At 44.1% G+C, this 18,063-nt stretch overlaps 1 protein-coding gene across 1 annotated transcript in view; it reads right to left on the reverse strand.

Moving 5' to 3' along the window:
* Positions 1 to 2,817: 2,817 nt before the first annotated feature.
* The window catches only part of SLC7A14 (solute carrier family 7 member 14), a 60,274-nt gene continuing 45,028 nt past the window's right edge, over positions 2,818 to 18,063 (reverse strand). The window contains exon 7 of the mRNA XM_088452328.1: positions 2,818 to 3,314. Within this exon, the coding sequence (XP_088308454.1) occupies positions 2,998 to 3,314 (317 nt within the window). The 3' untranslated portion in view covers positions 2,818 to 2,997. The remainder of the gene's footprint in view (positions 3,315 to 18,063) is intronic.

The following is an 18,063-nucleotide window of genomic DNA, read 5'->3' on the forward strand; positions in this document are numbered from 1 at the left end:
TGCTGCAGCCTCCTGCAATCTCAAAAACACCTGTCTCACCCATTTAGCCCCCCAAAATACCAGGCCCCCCCACTTATTTACCCATTTTCCAACACTTTTTACATTTTAAAAAAAAATTTACGTTTTTTTAACTGATTATTCATTAGAGTTGTGTCCAAAGGGTTCTGGATCAAATCCCCACATTTGCACCCCAAAATAGCGATTTTGCACTTCCAATTCACCTGCCTATATATGGAGAAACTTTTTCACCTATTTTTCCATGTAAAGTTTTCGTGTAGGTGAAAACATTCTGGAATTTATGGAAAAAAGTAGAAAACAGGCGAAAAGCGCAAATCGACGAAAACTTTTCTCCAAACGGCACTTTTCGCGGCTCATTGAATTCAGCTCTTAGGGGTAAATTTACAAAATGTCAATTTCAATGGATTTTTATCGATTTTAAGCAATCTCAAATTGATCTAAATTGATGTTGTGTTTCTTGGGCTAAATTACACATTTACTAACAGACAATTTTTGCCTTGGTTATTAAATGTGTGATTTAGCCCCAGAAATACAACATTGATGTTACCTGTCACACCTGCACAGCATAGGCAACTAATGTATCTTGTTGGCTTAACCTGTTTTTTAGGGAATGCAGCCAATCCATACTCTGGCAAAGTGGCATCACTAAGGCAGGAGTCGTGTGATTGGACAATAGGCTCGATATTGGTGCAGACCACAAAATATGCTTATGGATGAGTACACCTTAAGCACATTGTCGCTATGAAAAATAAATCATACAAAGATGTTATATGCTATTCAATGACCAATGATCTGACTGGCAGCTGCTTAAAACCTATTCATTTAAATGCATTATTTCTCATACAGTAAGAAGTGACACAAAATAACTCTGACTATATAGCATATATACTGTATGTTCATCTCAATATAGAATAGACCGTGGGCAAGGTTACAATTTTGTACACTCTGTCTTGCCTATAACACTTTCATCCTTTAATAGTGTATTTAGGTATTAATCACTACAGACACTACATAATAATGGGGTGAAAATAACACAATATCCACAAACATTCTAGTAATATTAACAGCATTAAATAGGTTTGATTGTGAAAATAAAAAGTATAGAAACAAGCAATTTTTGAAAAGAAAACTGAAAAATCTAAATACAATGTCCTTGTTTAAAAAGATAACAAAAAACTTTCTGCCATGTAAAAATATTTTAGAATTGCTTTAAGCTGCTTTTAGAATTTGGGTAGCCATGAGTGATGAGGGGCATGTTGCAACTTTATCTGGATGCAGAAAATAGTAAAAGACCAGGTTCCTTCCATTTACACTGGCTTGTTTCCAGTTTAATAAATATAATAATTAAGTACTGGCTTAATAATGGGTGACAATAACAATCTAAAACTGCACAGCTACTGAGATGTTACGTTTCAGGGATATCATCAATAAATCCTATATTACAAACCTGAGGGAAACATTCCTTGTAAGGGTAATCATCAGATTACTTTTATAACTACTCTCTTACCAAATTCATGTAATAACATACCTCCTGTAGAGATACTGGAACCCAAAAGAACATTACTATTCATATCAAAGTGCAGCAAGAATATATGGTGCCACTGCCCAATATATTTACCTAAAATATTTATATACAATGTTATAGTTTCCTCTTGTTTAAATAGAATGGATTTTGAAATGTAATGATAATAAAAAACACTGTGTATGTTAAGTTTTAACTATTTGGCACACAGAGTTTTTTGTGTCCTATGACATTCATGATTTGTTTCTATGTAGTTATGGTGGCAATAAAGCAGTGACAACTATAATCTATCTAATTTATACATGTATATAGTTATATAAGATAAAGGACATGATGTATTATTTTTAGATCTACCTGAAGGCTGCTTATTTACTTATGCCGAGCACTGGTGGCTTTATCATTATTTGGGAAATATATATTTATTTGGGAGATTTAAGGGATGTTATCCCCCAAATCAAAAACTTTTGTGCAGAAGTCAGTAAGTAAGGAACAAATAGAAAGATGCAGTACTATACCATATAGAAATACTGGTATGCAAAGCCCCTTCCATTCAAACCATACTATACTAGGATGGCTTCATACTGTATAAATAGCATACATAATGCTAAGCATATACAGAAATTTTCCATGGGTTTTGATGCCCATGAAAATCCAATTTATTTTTACCAAATATAAAGTACATTTTGGAATGTTCCTGTCTCAAATCCTGTGTTTGTCACAGTTAGCAATTATGTAGATCCTAAATTCTTTGTGCACCACCTGCTTTCCATGGAACCTTCAGTTATACATTTCCTGCCTATTAATATTACCCATTATAATTTACTGTCCCCACAACTCTTTAATGTGGATGTAAAAAGCTCCAATCCCCATTCTATCCAACATTTTTCTGTAACAGCTTAATGAATAACCTTATATTAGTGTTTTTTGCATGGCTTCCTTCTTTGGTGCTTCTACTGTGTATCTGTGTATATACTTTACACATAATCGTATAATATAATTTTTGCTATCCTGGTGCCTATCTGTACTTCTGTGTCTGCCGCACCTTGTCTTTTCACTTCTTGTTGCAATAGATGATACTGAACCTCTTTGTTTATTAACTATACAAATACTTCTGTATAAATATTAATATGTCACTACCATATTGCCATCAAAACTTTTTAACTATATATCTAAATCCTGAATGCAGCCGCTAGAGAATACATGAGAACAAAAATAGAACATTTTAATCTGTGATGTGTTGTATTAAGTTCATTGTAATGACTTAAAAATATATAGTAAAATAATTTAAGCCAAACTTGTATGAAAATGAAAATCGGCAAAACGTTAAACACTTGTTTACAACTTAGTAAGCAGCAGAGCACACTGTGTGAGAGAGAAGGGAGTCCCCTACGCAGGGCCTGGAAGCTGTCGTCTTCTAGGCCACAGCTCAGATGGATTGCAATCACAATGCATTACTTTTATTCTGGGTAGTCTAATTCCTCATTGGCAATCAGCGCATCAATGTCCTGCTTATGCTTCCCTTTAGATTTGGATCTGCTGTTTGTTCGGCTGTTGTCCTGTGCCTCCGACGTCTGCTGATAGTAGGTGCCTTTTGTTTCTGCACTTCCCCAGTCCTGGGATTTTTCTTCTTCTGGAGGGTACGAGAAGCCATCATCTACTGAAAATGTGTCATCAACATCATACCGCTGGTACGTGCTCTGATGGAGAACTTCTTCTCTTGCACTAATTTCCAAGGTGCTGTTCCACATACCGTAGCCAAAATATATCAGCAAACCTAAATAACCACAGAGAGAGGGGCTTAGGAGGATGTGATGAGGCTAATGGTGGTATGCTGATTAGAACATTTATACATATGACATAAATAGTTGTAAAACCACTTAGAATTTCTGCAAATCTCTGTTAAGCCATCTCTGGAAATACATGCATCAAAACTGGCAGTCTCTTGCTTATAACCACTCCGTTGTGACTATATTAGCCATAGTACTAACTGCAGCACTAGTTGTCTTGCCTTTTGTATTATTGTGTCTCCCATCATCTACTAAGCTCTATGGGAAGGGATAATTTCCTCTACTTTCTGCTTTCAGTATGCATTATTTTTCTATTGTTGTAAGGTACACTGTTATCAGTCTATACACTTATACATGCAGACATTTACTCAGATGTCACACAGGTGAAGTACAATCTATAATAGTGTATATTGACATGTAATTGAGGTTGCTGAACTTACTCACTGCCTTCAAGAAACTACAAATTGCAGGTCTCTCACATGACCCAATTCACCTTGGATATATTTGTTTTTCTCTTACTTTTTCCCATTTATTAAACATTGGATATGAATTCATTAAATTAAACTATTGCATCAATTATTTAGTTTTAAGTGTGTCTTACCCAAATGGAAAATACAGATGTGTCCTGATACACCTATCCTTTTGGCATCATGTGGCGGAATACACATAGGACGACTTAAATGTTATGCCACGTGTAGCAAAGCCAGACTTTAATACATATTTATGAATTTAACATCTTTGTCGCACCTTAGCTGAGCGCAAAGTCTCTTATAGTGTACTGGGCACTTAGCATTAATATTTTTGTCACTGTGGGGTGGGTTCGCAGAACACTGTGCGGCGTTACGCATGGTACAGCTCACTTGTATCAGACTTTTGCCATTTTATCCAGGGTAGCATCTGAATCTCACACAGCAGACACATTTATTAAACCTTTGGCACAGGTCACTGAGCCAAAAAGGTAATTTAACCTGTAACAACCAATCAGGTTTTAACAGCTGTTTGTCTAGTACAGCTTACAAAATTAAAACTAATATTGGACAGTCCGTTGTGGATTATAGACCATCTTTGCACAGATACTTGTCCACCAGTTTTTAGAAATGTTTACACTGTGTCCTGACTGAAACGGGTCATCAAAAGTCTTATCTGAAACATATTAAGAAAAAGAACAAATTGAACCCAATGCTAATCCATAGTTTGTTCCTCATTTCTTTATCTGCCTCATTTTTGTTATGTGTTCCAGCATAGAAATGTAATTTATAAGGTTCTCCTTATGCTTATGTAGGTTTCCTCCCACAGACCAAAAACATATTGGCAGGTTAACTGGCTTTCTATGAAAATGAAACACGAGAGGACTCTCTGGAGCAGGGAGGGCACAAACATAAAACATGTGTCTATGACACAGAGTTGTAACTAGGCATTGCCTTACTCACCCATCTAGGGAGAACACGTATGTATCTGGGAGGAGACACAAGGATGTCACAGATTAATAACGTAGAACTGGCAACCTCGGAAATAATAACCAGATGTTTCTAACATAGGAATAACTCAAACAGATTTAAAAATGTATTATTTATTTATTAATAAATGGCATTTTTATAATACATTACTGTTCTGTCCTGAACACATTTCACGGCTCCTGTCCGCTTCCTCAAGCAGTAAAAGACTGAATGAGGAATTGGCCAGGAGATGTGAAAGGCAACCACTTTCACCTATGAGTGAGAAAAATAATCTTACTCTGATGTTTCAATTTATTTTTTGCTCTATATGATTTTATGCCTATATGTTATTTTTTGATGCTGTATGATTTTTCATAAACATTATGCTTATCTGCACCCTGACTGCCTGTTATAGTAAAGCTGTTGTTATTATAATAGCATGTTTGTCCAGTACAGAACATTAATGTACTCTAAAAATGCCATTATTAAATAAATAAATAAATAATTTTTAAACCTGTATGGGTTATTCCTATACTATAAACGGAAGATATATGGGATGCCGACGTTTGGGATCCTGCAGTCAGAATCCTGACGGCGACATCCTGAGAGGGTTAGAATACCGACACTTTGTTGGTTGGTATCCTAACCCTCCCCCTGTCCCTACCCTAATCCTTCCGGTGCCTGAACCTAACCAACCCCCCCCCCAAGGGCCTAAACCTAACCTCCCCCTCCCCCATTGGTGCCTAACCCTAACCCTTCCCCTAGTGCCTAACCCTAACCGTCCCCCTAGTGACTAACCCTAAACATAATCCTCCCCCTAACCCAAGTACTTACCTTCGGGATCCTGGCACCAGTATTCTGACTACTGTCGGGATTCCGTCGTCGGCATTCTGGCCGCCGGAATCCCAATGGTCGGGATATTGACCGCATCACACTATAAACATCTGGTTATTATTCTGAGTTTACCAGTTCTACTTTATTAATCTGTGACATCCTTGTGGCCCCTCCCAGATACATATGTGTTCTCCCTAGATAGGTGAGTAAGGGAATGCCTACAGTACTGTAAAATAGACACACGTTATATGTTTGTACCCTCGCAGCGCCAGAGAGTCCTCTTGTATTTCAGTTTGTACCCTACGGGTTGGGAAAACCCTTGTATCTCCTTAGGCTATAGTTACAGGGTGCCCTTTGGCGCTGCCCATACCCCCTGAATCTCATTCCTAAAAAATCGTCCACGTTATGTATGTGTGTGCATGTCATAGCAAAATATAATTGTAAGCTCTCTGGGACAGGGAACAATCTGAATGAATACTTTCTCTGCAATATGCGTAATATGATAGTGCTATATAAATAAAGTGCAGTCATTTATATTGTCTAAGAATGTGAATGGGACAAAAAACTTGACCCAATAAAACAACCTTATTATGAGCTGCCTGCTCCACTGTCTGATGTTATGTGCAAGTAAATTAATTTCGTCTCTGGTTACTGCATGCATGTTAAATGAATGAACCTTTGGAAGATATCCAGACTCTGAGCTGTGCAAGTACAAGAGCAGATTAACCTGAAGAACCCTCTGTGTCTCATTTCCCTTCTCATGTTTTCTTTCATTGTACAAAAGTAGAGTTTGGTTTAGAAGCACATACATCTGCCTGTTGATGACAAACAGCTATCATAATATTTGGCCACATCAGGGGGATTATATGTTGATTGTAAAGTTAAATTATTGTATCACTGATAGCTGCACAAATTAATTATGCATGACAAATACTGGAGAAATCTCTTTATGTGTGGAGCAGAGAAGCCTCGGGTCTAGCAGCTCCAGATGGTATGAGCAAGGTTCTGCTCATAGAAATTTAATGAAGTTCTATCTCACCCAAGTCATGGTGAGTGCTGACTGCATCAGCCCAATTATAACTGCAACTATCTGCTATGATGGTCCCTGTTTTGTGAGTAAATGATCTAACAAGAAGAGTATTAGTAACTAAAGAAAAATAATGTATTAACTGCTTAATTTACTTGCATTGCTCTTTTATGTAACATTATACATGCAAAATTCATTACTCACAGCTGCAAGCCAAAGTATTAAAGAGATGAAATGCTTACAGAAGAGAACTGCATATTTAATTGCTATGTACACCTGTGAACTTGAATTGAACACATTGGAAGAGATGTAAAAGAGACATCCATGCCCTTTACAAGGTAGCCTGTGCTCCACGGGGTACAAGGAGCAGCTAAATTTAAACTCTGTAGTCTTGTTTATACTAGACTTGAATGAATACATAGGTATTGCCTGGTAAAAAACTGTAAATAACATAATAGTTTTATTTTATATTATATATTATACAGTTGAGTCACATTATTATGACCACCAGCTAATAGCCAGAGTAACCGGTATGGACAGCAGCTAGAGAGTGACTTAAGAAAGTGCTGGTAGGTTGGCACAGGTATCTGGATCCATGCTGGCTGCAGTGCATCCCACAGCTGCTGTAGGGTGCGTGGTGGAGTATCCATAGAGAGAACACAGCGATCAAGGTGGTCCCACAGATGCTCAATTAGGTTCTAGTCCAGGGAATTAGGTGGCCAGGGAAGTACTTGGAAGTATTGGTCGTGCTCGTCCAACCACTGTCGGACATTTCATTGTCTTGCTGGAAGATCCCATTCCCATTCCCCAGATCATAACGCTGCCACCACCAGCATGTGTTCTTCCAGCAATGACACGCCAACGTCCATCCGTTTGATGTAGCAGAAAACATGACCCTTCGGAGAAGGCAACCCTTCGCCAATCAGCGGAGAACCAATTCTGATACAGGCGTGAAAATTTAAGCCTTTTCCGCCCATGCACCTTAGTTAGCATAGGTGCAGTTACCATCCATTTGCTTCGGAGCCCCATATGCAACAGGGTTCACTGAACTGTCGTTCATTTTGCTGGTGAGCTGCTCCAATGTAGTGTGTTGGTTGGCCCTCACGCACCTTCGTAGACGACATTCACCTCTCACATCAATGGCATGTGGTGCTCCACAGTTCCACATCGGTTATTCGCAATGGTGCCATTTGTCCAGTCATGATACACCTTCACCACATCAGCACGCAAGCAGCTCACAAACTGCGCAGTTTCAGAAAGTCAAAAATCATCCATTTTTTCAACTCAGATAAATTGCCCCTCTTACCCATCACAGCAATGAGTGATATGGGTGCAGACTGCCTATCGCATACCAACGCACGGTACGTGATGTAATTCATGGGCTACGCTCTGCCGGCATCAAATGTAGGAGGTGGTCATAAAATTTTGACTCGACTGTATATATATATATATATATAGATATATATATATAGTAAGGTTATGTGGCTGCCGAGCCCATCCACTGACCACATTGTTTTTTGATGTTTTTGCATTCCATGTTTTCTAGCTTGTTTTCTGCCAGATACAATTGCTTGCTGTGTTTTCTATCCTATGTGTCCAGCCCATCCACTGACCTCGCTGTTTCTTGCTGTTTTTGCATACATGTTTTCTACCATGTGCATTTTCATGCCATGTTTTCTGCCTTTTTTCCATTTCCCACTGATTCTGCATTGTTCCATCATGTTTTTTTTTTATGATGATTGCTATATGTTCTGTTTTTCATCGTAGACACCTTCAGCCTTGCAGGGTTTTTGCTGTGCTATGTGTTGCATGTCAGCTGCTCCCCTGTTGTGACTGACGGCAGGTTGCAAACAGTTCACTGACTGGGATTCCCTGGGGCTTTACACACTGGAGCAGGCCCGGGCAAGACGTCATTTGCGATCTACCGGTAGCTCGTGGAGCTCCTGCTGGTAGATCGTGACCAACTTGCTACAGCAACTGGGAACGTTGGTCTCTGAAGCTTCAGAGGCCAGCAATCCCAGTGACGCAGTGCGTGGGTGACGTCATGACGTCACCCGCGTCACCTGCGATGTGAGGAGCCTGCGCGCCTGCTGGATCTAGTTAGATCCAGTCAGCGGCTGCGGGAGTGAAAGCGGGAGCGCTGACAACGTAGAGCGGTGTCAAGCGTAAAGACAGGTAAGTACTGCACAGGGGAGTGTGGCCTGTTCTACACTGGGAGGAGGCACCAGTACTGGGGGCACTGCATAAGGGGCACTACTGGCAGCACTGCGTAAGGGGGCTCTAATACTGGGGGCATTGTATTAAGGGCTCTAAAACAGGGGCATTGCATAAGGGGCTCTAAAACAGTGGTCATTGTATAAGGGGCACTACAGTGGGCACTGTGTATAAGAGGCACTACTGTGTGTTGTAACGTGAATAAGGGACACTATTATGTGGTGTAATGTGAATAAGATTGTGCTGCTGTGTGGAGTAATTTGAATTGGGAATACTATGTGTGATTTCAGCAGGACAGACCCCACATCCTTGCTGCGAGGCCACGCCCCCTTATTTTGCCCATTTTTCGGGCATGGAAGATCACGAAAGGTTTTGTTTTGAAAGTAGATCACAGAGTCCAAAAGTCTGGCTACCCCTGCACTGGAGCCTCTGCTCTTTTGGTCCCGACCACCCCGCTGACAGCCCAGCAGCCAATAAGATTGTGGCAGGTTTGGCTGGAGATTCCCAACTTGTGGGCAATTTGTTGGTAATTGAATTATTTTAGTGCCCTTTTTGACTATATATACTGGCTTCTTTGTTTACTGTTTGGATAGGCCCTTGGGGAAGACGTACAGATATCAGTTGAAACTGGTTTTGGGCATCTGTCCCCCTGTCATTGCCTGTATTATGATGCTATACTGAATAAAGCCTTCCATTATTTACTGAAACTGTGAGTGCTGGTCGTACACTTTGTCTATGGGGTATGAGGTTAGTGTTGCTATATAATATAAATGTTCAAAAGAGATTACCAATAAAATGTTTTATAAAACCTTACTTTTTCCAGTTATTATTGCATGTTAAGCAATTCATGTCCAGTGAAAAACCTGAAATAGTACAAAGTTAATTAAAAAATTTAGATTAGCAAAAACTGAAAATAATGTAAATTTCAAAAAGGGCTTTTTCAGGTAACAACTAATGGGATAAGAACTTACAGCTGATCTGCAGCAATGAAAAAGAAGCTTACCTGGGCCATGAAACATTAACTACTGAAGACTGGAAGATGGTCTTATGGATGAATCAAAGTTTTAAATCCGTGTTCATCACGCTGTTATAATCCGTGGCAGAGGATCATCTTGGTGGCAGATTCCGGCCATATTAGGTGACTGGGACACTGCATCATGCCTTGATTCCAGTTCTGGTTCTTACAGGTAGCCCGAACTCTGTGTCTGTGTGCAGCTCATTGCTGCATTCCTGCCTGTCAGTTTGTGTGCAGAGATCAGCTGCATACTATCCTGTGATTAGGGAGGCTTTCTGCAAGGATTGTGCTAATTAGTCCCTGCTTCTGATAAATTACAGCCAGACCTACACTTCCTGCAGGTGATATAGTCTGACTTCCAGAGTATGTATTTGTCCTGTGCTCAGAAGCCTGATTTCTAGTTGGTCTCACCTTGTTCTGCAGTTCCTGCATGCTGAGAGTGTTTCTCCTGTGTCTGTCTGCCAGATTAGAAGTTGAGGTCATCTGCTGTGATTCCATCTGCTCACGTCTTTGCTGGTGGGACTTCCCGGAGCAGTGACTTCTGCAACCACAGCCTACATCTCCACAGCTCGGGGCATTTCCAAACTGCAGTTCAGTCTAGCTACGTCAGTCTGTGTCAAGCCGATTCAAGCCAGCAATGTTCTCTACCTCGCTGCCTCCAGCCTGTGTTCCAGCTGTGCCTGTGTTCACCTGTCTGCTCCGTCAGTGGCTTGTCGTACCTGCCCTCAGGGCCACACCTCGGCCTTCAAGGCAGCACCGTGTTGTTCCTGTCACAGCTTGGCCCTCAAGGCCATACTGTGTTGTTCTTGTCATACCTCGGCCCTAAAGGCCACACCGTGTTGCTCTTGTCGCACCTCGGCCCTCAAGACTGAACCGTGTTGTTCTTGTCGCACCTTGGCCCGCAAGTCCGCATCTTGAACCTAGTCTGTTACTTCAGCCATTGCTTCAGCCACATTATAGTGCATTTCTTGTCTGTCCTGACGTTGACTGTAATGCGGCCCTGCCGCATTGGTTCTCTACCTCGCTGCCTACAGCCTGTGTTCCAACCTCTCCTGAGTTCACCTGTCTGCTCAGTCAGTGGCTTGTCATACCTCTGCCCTCAGGGCCGCACCTCGGCCCTCAAGGTCGCACTGTGTTATTCCTGACGCACCTCAGCCCTCAAAGCCATACTGTGTTCTACCTGTCATACCTTGGCCCTCAAGGCCGAACCACGTTGCTTTTGTCACACCTCAGCCCTCAAGGCCACACCTCGGCCCTCAAGGCCGCACTGTGTTGTTCTTGTCGTACCTCGGCCCTCAAGGCCACACCATGTTGTTCCTGTCACACCTCGGCCCTCAAGGCTGCACTGTGTTGTTCTTTTCGCACCTTGGACCTAGTCAGTTACTTCAGACAGTGGCCCAGCCACATTATAGTGCATTTCTTGTCTGTCCTATCGTTGATTGTAACGCAGCCCTGCCGCATCAGTTATTTTACCTGTCTAGTCCTTGTCTGTAAATCCTGCAATATCACAGTCCATGTCACTCCTGCTCCACAGCTTGTATTCATTGTCTAGCTGCTCCTTGCTGGCAGACTAGCTGCACCATAGTCCCAAGACATATCTGAGATCAACACCATATGTTGCTGCTTGTGCACCTTGTCCTTTACATCTGTACTAATAATCATCTGCCTGCAGCCTCACTCCAGCTAGATCCAGTAGTGGAAGGACTGACACTTCTCAGTTCTGCCTTGTTTGTAGTCAGCAGTCCTGCGGTTTCTTGTCAGTTGTGTAAGCCTCTACTGCTGGAGGCTTATATCCAGGCGGCCACCTAAGTATCAGTGTGAGTATAAAACACTAAGGGAACAACGGGTGGCTGTTATTGGTGGAAGATCCACTCGTTGGCTTGAGAGGTCTTACACAACCGTGCGAGGACCATAACATTATCACCGGCCAAACAGACGCTACTGGAGTGCTTTCAGTATGGTCTCAGTCCCGTCTAATCCATCCAGGTCTTGCCCAGTCAGTTATGAATCCATATCTGGGACCAGCAAATAAAACCCTGAACCTTGGGAGTATGCAAACGTTGCTGCTACAGGACTTTCTCGGATTGTCATTACGTGGATGTGCTGCAGCAGCAGATAATTCAAGCCTCCCAGGATTCATTGCACACAGCTACTCAGAGCAACAGTCCGCCTCGGGAGAAATTTTTTTTATGGCACCCCAATATTAAACTGTTCAAGACTCCTTCAATCTTTTAAAGTGACGAATCCTGAGTTGCTGCAGGAATTTCATTGGGAGACAGAACAGTTGCAGAAATTGTTGAATAGTACAAGTTTGTTGGTACAAATTTTTTAGGGAGATTACCAGACTATGAAAATACTCCATCCTTCTCAGTAGAAACTAAAAAGGTGATGGACTCTGTTCCCCCTACTTCTGCAATGCCATCCTCTGTTCAGAAGGAAGGAGAACCCCGGTTCTGTGAAGCTGAGCGGCAGCGGCGTAGGGAATATCACCTTTGTTTATACTGTGGGAGTGCTGATCATTATATTGGAGACTGTTCCTTATGCAAGTCCAGAAAAGATGACTAGCCTCAAAGTCCTAGGCCTCAAATCAGCAACTCGCCTAGTATGCTTCTTAATGCCACAGACTTACTCCCAACAAAGGTGCTGAGGTTTCCCAAAAGGAGCCAGTTATTTATAATTGGGGTCCCGTTACTAGAGGACCCAATCTCAAATTGGGGAATCGGTTTAATAAAAACTCTCTTCATACCAGCAAGGTGTCACAAGCCACTCATGCAAACGCCGAGGGACCGTTCGCTGAACTCCTCCCATCAACTGTTCATCATCCCTGCTCTGTTCTGGATTGGTTCCTGAGGCTATTTCCTTCTGGCGCGAACGCTGCTCTGATGCCGATAGCGTTTCACGTGTTTCCAGTTTTGGTGTTGTCTCTTGTTATCCAGTCGAGTACCCAGTTCTCCTGTCTACTTTTGTTACCTGCCGTTTGTGTCATCTAGGCGGCACGGTCCGCATATCTACTACCTGCTGTTTGTGTCATCTAGGCGGCACGGTCCGCATATCCACGCTCTGCCGTTTGTGTCATCCAGATGGCACAAACAGCACTCAGTGTCCAGAGTGCACAGTTCAGCATCCAGCAGCTTGTATCAACCCGGTGGCACAGGCCGCACTCCAGCGTCCAGTTGCTTGTGTCAACTGGGCGGCACAGACAGCAATCCAGGGTCCAAAGTACGCAATCCAGCGTCCAGTTGCTTGTGTCAACCCGGTGGCACAGGCCGCAAACCAGCGGCCAATGTACGCAATCCAGCGTACCACCGCTTGTGTCATCCCGGCGGCACAGGCCACAATCCAGCGTCCTAAGTATGCAATCCTGTGTACCACCGCCTGTGTCAACCCAAGGCTGCTACTTGGCCCAAAGGCTGCATCTTGTTCTACGGCCCACAGGCCACAGCCTGCCAAGGCTGCTACACGGCCCATAGGTCGCATCTTGTTCTATGGCCCACAGGCCTCAACAAGCCAAGGCTTACCAGCCTGCCAAAGCTGCTACATGGCCCAAAGGCCGCATCTTGTTCTACGGCCCACAGGCCACAGCCAGCCAAGGCCGTTACACGGCCCAACGACCGCACCTTGTTCTACGGCCCACAGGCCACAGCCTGCCAAAGCTGCTACACGGCCCAAATGCTGCATCTTGTTCTACGGCCCATAGGCCCCAACAAGCACAGGCTTACCAGCCAGCCAAGGCTGTTACACGGCCCAACGACTGCATCTAGTTCTATGGCCCACAGGCCACAGCCTGCCAAAGCTGTTACACGACACAAATGCTGCATCTTGTTCTATGGCCCATAGGCCCCAACAAGGACAGGCTTACCAGCTTGCCAAGGCTGCTACACGGTCCAAAGGCCGCATCTTGTTCTACGGCCCACAGGCCACAGCCAGTCAAGGCTGCTACATGGCCCAAAGGCCACATTTTCTTCTACGGCCCACAGGCCACAGCCTGCCAAGGCTGCTACACGGCCCAAAGGCCGCATCTTGTTCTACTGCCCACAGGCCCCAACAAGCAAAGACTTACTAGCCCTCATAGCCGCAGCTAGCCAAGTGATCCAGTCCTCAAGGCTGTTGCTGTACTATACTTTCAAAAGATATACCCGTACCCTAACACAAGGGTTCAGTTTTTTCTATTGCCGGATAAACCTCAGATAACGAAATCGATGTCTTGACCTCGACTGTGGTTTCAGAAAGTATGACCAATGTCCAAACCACAGCAGGGTACCTGATGTCTCAGTTGTCCAAACTCCAACCAATACCCTGGTCCCAGAAGGGGTACTTGATAAGGTTGATGATCCTATTAGTACATATAAATTGGTGAGAGTGGGCGACTCACGTGCTGATCTGCTCCCATCCACATTAGAATTTAGCAGAGCACTACTACAGACATCCTGCATTACCATGTAACAAGGTGTAAACACTGTAGTGCCTGCATTATGCCTATATGTATTGTTATATTCTATTGCATTCACCTTGCTCCTCAAGTATCTATTACAGAGAGATGAAATATACCGTTATCAATCTACCAATCTTCTATGACATGTATTATAAATTGTATTTGTCAATAAAAACATTTTCTATCTGGATTCTATTTATTATTGCCAAATTGACCTCTCATACAGGCCTACCCTTCCACCATAACTTATTTATTTACTCTATCAATGACTCAACTCTAGTCATACATATCACTGGCAGTAGGTTATTCCCCTTTTCTTACATTGTTAATGCGCATAACACAAACTGCTCTGTCTTCCTTTGTGTGATATACAGCCGACACTTCCTTTCCTGCCTCATTAGCACTGACTTTCTATACAACAGATAGCTGTATGAAGGACAGCAGTGATCCCACATTGAGCTGTATAGCTCATGCTGCTTCATGACATCCGAAGATTGGATGCTGTGAATAGTTTTTAAGATGAAGAAATGACAGTCCAATGCTATTGGAAATAAATAAGCTACAGTGTAAAATACAGAGCAAAATGAAATAACAAAATCACTAAAAAACAAAAAGCATTTAAACAGTATTTAACTAAACCTTTCTAAACAATTTTACCCCACACCCACCCACACACACATTACAGCAGCCTCCTAGTCGTTCCAAAACTAGAAGACCAGACTTTTTATACTGATAACACAGGAATATGCGGACTGTACACATCTCGTCAGCAATTCACAAATACAGTATATGCATGCTTATGTATATCATTATTACTTTTATTGCAATTAAGAATGTATAGAAATAATTGAGAATATATAAATTAGTTGTGTGAGTTGCAGAAGACCGTATTTGTCGAATGGCTTCAGCCTAGAGCGTATAGGGCCTTGTCTATCCCCTTAAAGTAGGCAAATCCTGTGTCTGATGCAGCAGCCATCTTGTTTAGTGGTTAGCAATAAGAATTGTAGCTTTAAAATGTCAGTATTTAGCGTGTACAGACGAGGAGGCAGCAAGTCTCAGATTTTATAAATAAAAAGAGTTAAATCAGATAGCCTTGGTCTACAAGAAGCAGGAGCTGAAGGCTAAATGAGAACAGAAAGAGAAGATAACATATTATATTGTCAATATTTTGGTTAGGACATATAAACAATTAGGGTCTAGTACGTAATAAATTAATATTCAAAATGTTGGGGATAATTGGAGATATAGCCAAAAAATATGAGATATGGTAAGAACTTACCCTTGTTATCTCTATTTCTACGAAGTCCATAGGGTTCCACAGGATACCTTGGGGTATAGGTGTGACGTCAGTCGCAGGGCACCAAAGAGTTAAGCTTTCAGCCTCCCAGGATGCACTAGGTCCCCCTCCTATACCCCGCCCCCGGGCCAAGGCACCTCAGTTAGTTACCAAGCCATAGGCCGGAGGAGGAGAAGGAAGAGAGAGAACAAAGATCTGTACACATACAAGAATCACATTCTCACCAGAGGGAGACGGAAAACCGGTGACCAGAGCAAAGCCCATCTGCAGCACAGGTGCGACAGGGCGGGAGTCCTGTGGAACCCTATGGACTTCGTAGAAATAGAGATAACAAGGGTAAGTTCTTACCATATCTCATATTTTCTACTTCAGGGTCCATAGGGTATCCACAGGATACCTTGGGGATGTCCCAAAGCAGTATCCTTTAAGGGTGGGGACGCTCCTGTGCAGAAAGGAGAATCCGCCGCCTGAAGGAAGCATCCTGAGAGGCGAAGGTGTCAAACCTGTAGTACCTCACGAAGGTATGGACAGAAGACCACGTAGCAGCCTTGCAGATCTGAACTGCCGAGGCACCACGTCGAGCTGCCCACGAAGGACCCACAGACCTAGTGGAATGAGCCTTCAGAGAAGGAGGGACCGGTAGGCCTTCATGAAGATAAGCTTCAGAAATAGCCATACGGATCCAGGCTGCCAAAGTTTGCTTTGAAGCAGGCCAACCCTTTTTACGGAAGCCATAGAGGACAAACAAAGCGTCCGACTTCCTAAACGAAGAAGTGCGGTCAACATAAGTCCTTAAGGCCCGCACAACATCCAAAGAGGCCTCACCCACGGAAAGACCCGGTGAGTTAAAGGCCGGAACAACTATTTCCTCGTTAACATGAAACTGGGAAACAACTTTGGGAAGAAACTCGGGCCGAGTGCGGAGTACTGCCCTGTTCCCATAAAAAACCAAGAAAGGGGGTCTACAAGAAAGAGCCCCTAACTCAGAAACACATCTGGCCGAAGCAATGGCCAGAAGGAAAACAGTCTTAGCTGTTAGCCATTTAAGATCCACTGAGCCCAGTGGTTCAAACGGCGGTCCTTGGAGAGCCCTCAGGACCACAGCCAAATCCCAAGGCGCCACAGGTGGAACAAAGGGCGGCTGAATGCGGAGAACACCCTGCATAAAGGTGCGCACATCCGGGATTGTAGCAATCCTACGGTGAATCCAGACAGATAGGGCCGAAACCTGTACCTTCAAAGAAGCAAGGCGAAGCCCATGATCTAGTCCCGCTTGCAGGAAGGCGAGAATCCGAGACAGACGAAACTCCCACGGTGCATAACCTCTCGGTCGACATCACTGGAAGAACGTATGCCACACGCGATGGTATATCCTCGCGGAAGACGGTTTCCGAGCTCGCACCACAGAGCTGGAAAACCCCCGGGACCTCAGCATGGCCGTCTCAACAGCCACGCCGTCAAAGACAGCCGAGTCAGGTCCGGGTGAAGGCAAGGACCCTGAGACAGAAGGTCCGGTCGTAGCAGCAACCGCAGAGGACTGTCCACGGACAGACCCTGAAGGTCTGAGAACCAGTGCCGTCTGGGCCACGCGGGAGCTATCAACAGGAGCGTCCCTCCTTCCTGTTTGAATTTCCGGATTACCCGTGGAAGAAGGGAGACCGGAGGGAACAGGTATGCGAACCGGAACATCCACCGGACGGACAGAGCATCCACCAGAGACGCCCCTTCGTCTCTTGTGCGAGACCCGTACACCGGCAACTTGTTGTTGTGCCGGGACGCCATGAGGTCGATTTCTGGAAGAACCCACCTGTCCACCAGTAGTTGAAAAACGTCCGGGTGCAGGGACCACTCCCCCGGATGAACGTCCTGGCGACTTAGAAAGTCCGCCTCCCAATTTAGCACTCCCGGGATGAAGACCGCTGATATGGCCGGAAGATTGCGCTCCGCCCAAACCAGGATCCGAGAGACCTCTACGAGAGCCGCCCGACTGCGAGTTCCTCCTTGCCTGTTTATGTAGGCCACGGTGGTAGCGTTGTCCGACTGGACCTGCACCGGGCGACCCTGGAGAAACCGTTGTGCCTGCTGGAGAGCATTGAAGACCGCACGGAGTTCCAAGATATTTATTGGAAGCTCCGCTTCTGTCGGCGTCCACCTGCCCTGGAACAAGTGTGGACCCGAAACTGCTCCCCAGCCCCGAAGACTGGCGTCCGTTGTCAACAGGACCCAATTTGGAACCCAGAACGGACGTCCCTTGTTGAGGTGGGTTGTCTGTAACCACCACGCAAGGGACAGGCGAACCTCCTGGGTGAGCACAATCGTCTGGGACTTCAGAGACTGAGTCAGCCCGTTCCACTTGGACAGGATCAGGTGCTGCAGAGGTCTGGAGTGAAACTGGGCGTATTCCACCATGTCGAACACCGACACCATGGAGCCCAGTAACCTCATCGCCGAGTGTAAGGACACCCGGCGGCTGTGCAGGCA

This window comes from Taudactylus pleione, unplaced genomic scaffold (assembly GCF_031769625.1).
Source record: "Taudactylus pleione unplaced genomic scaffold, aTauple2 ptg000037l, whole genome shotgun sequence".
In the NCBI taxonomy this organism is placed as follows: domain Eukaryota; kingdom Metazoa; phylum Chordata; class Amphibia; order Anura; family Myobatrachidae; genus Taudactylus; species Taudactylus pleione.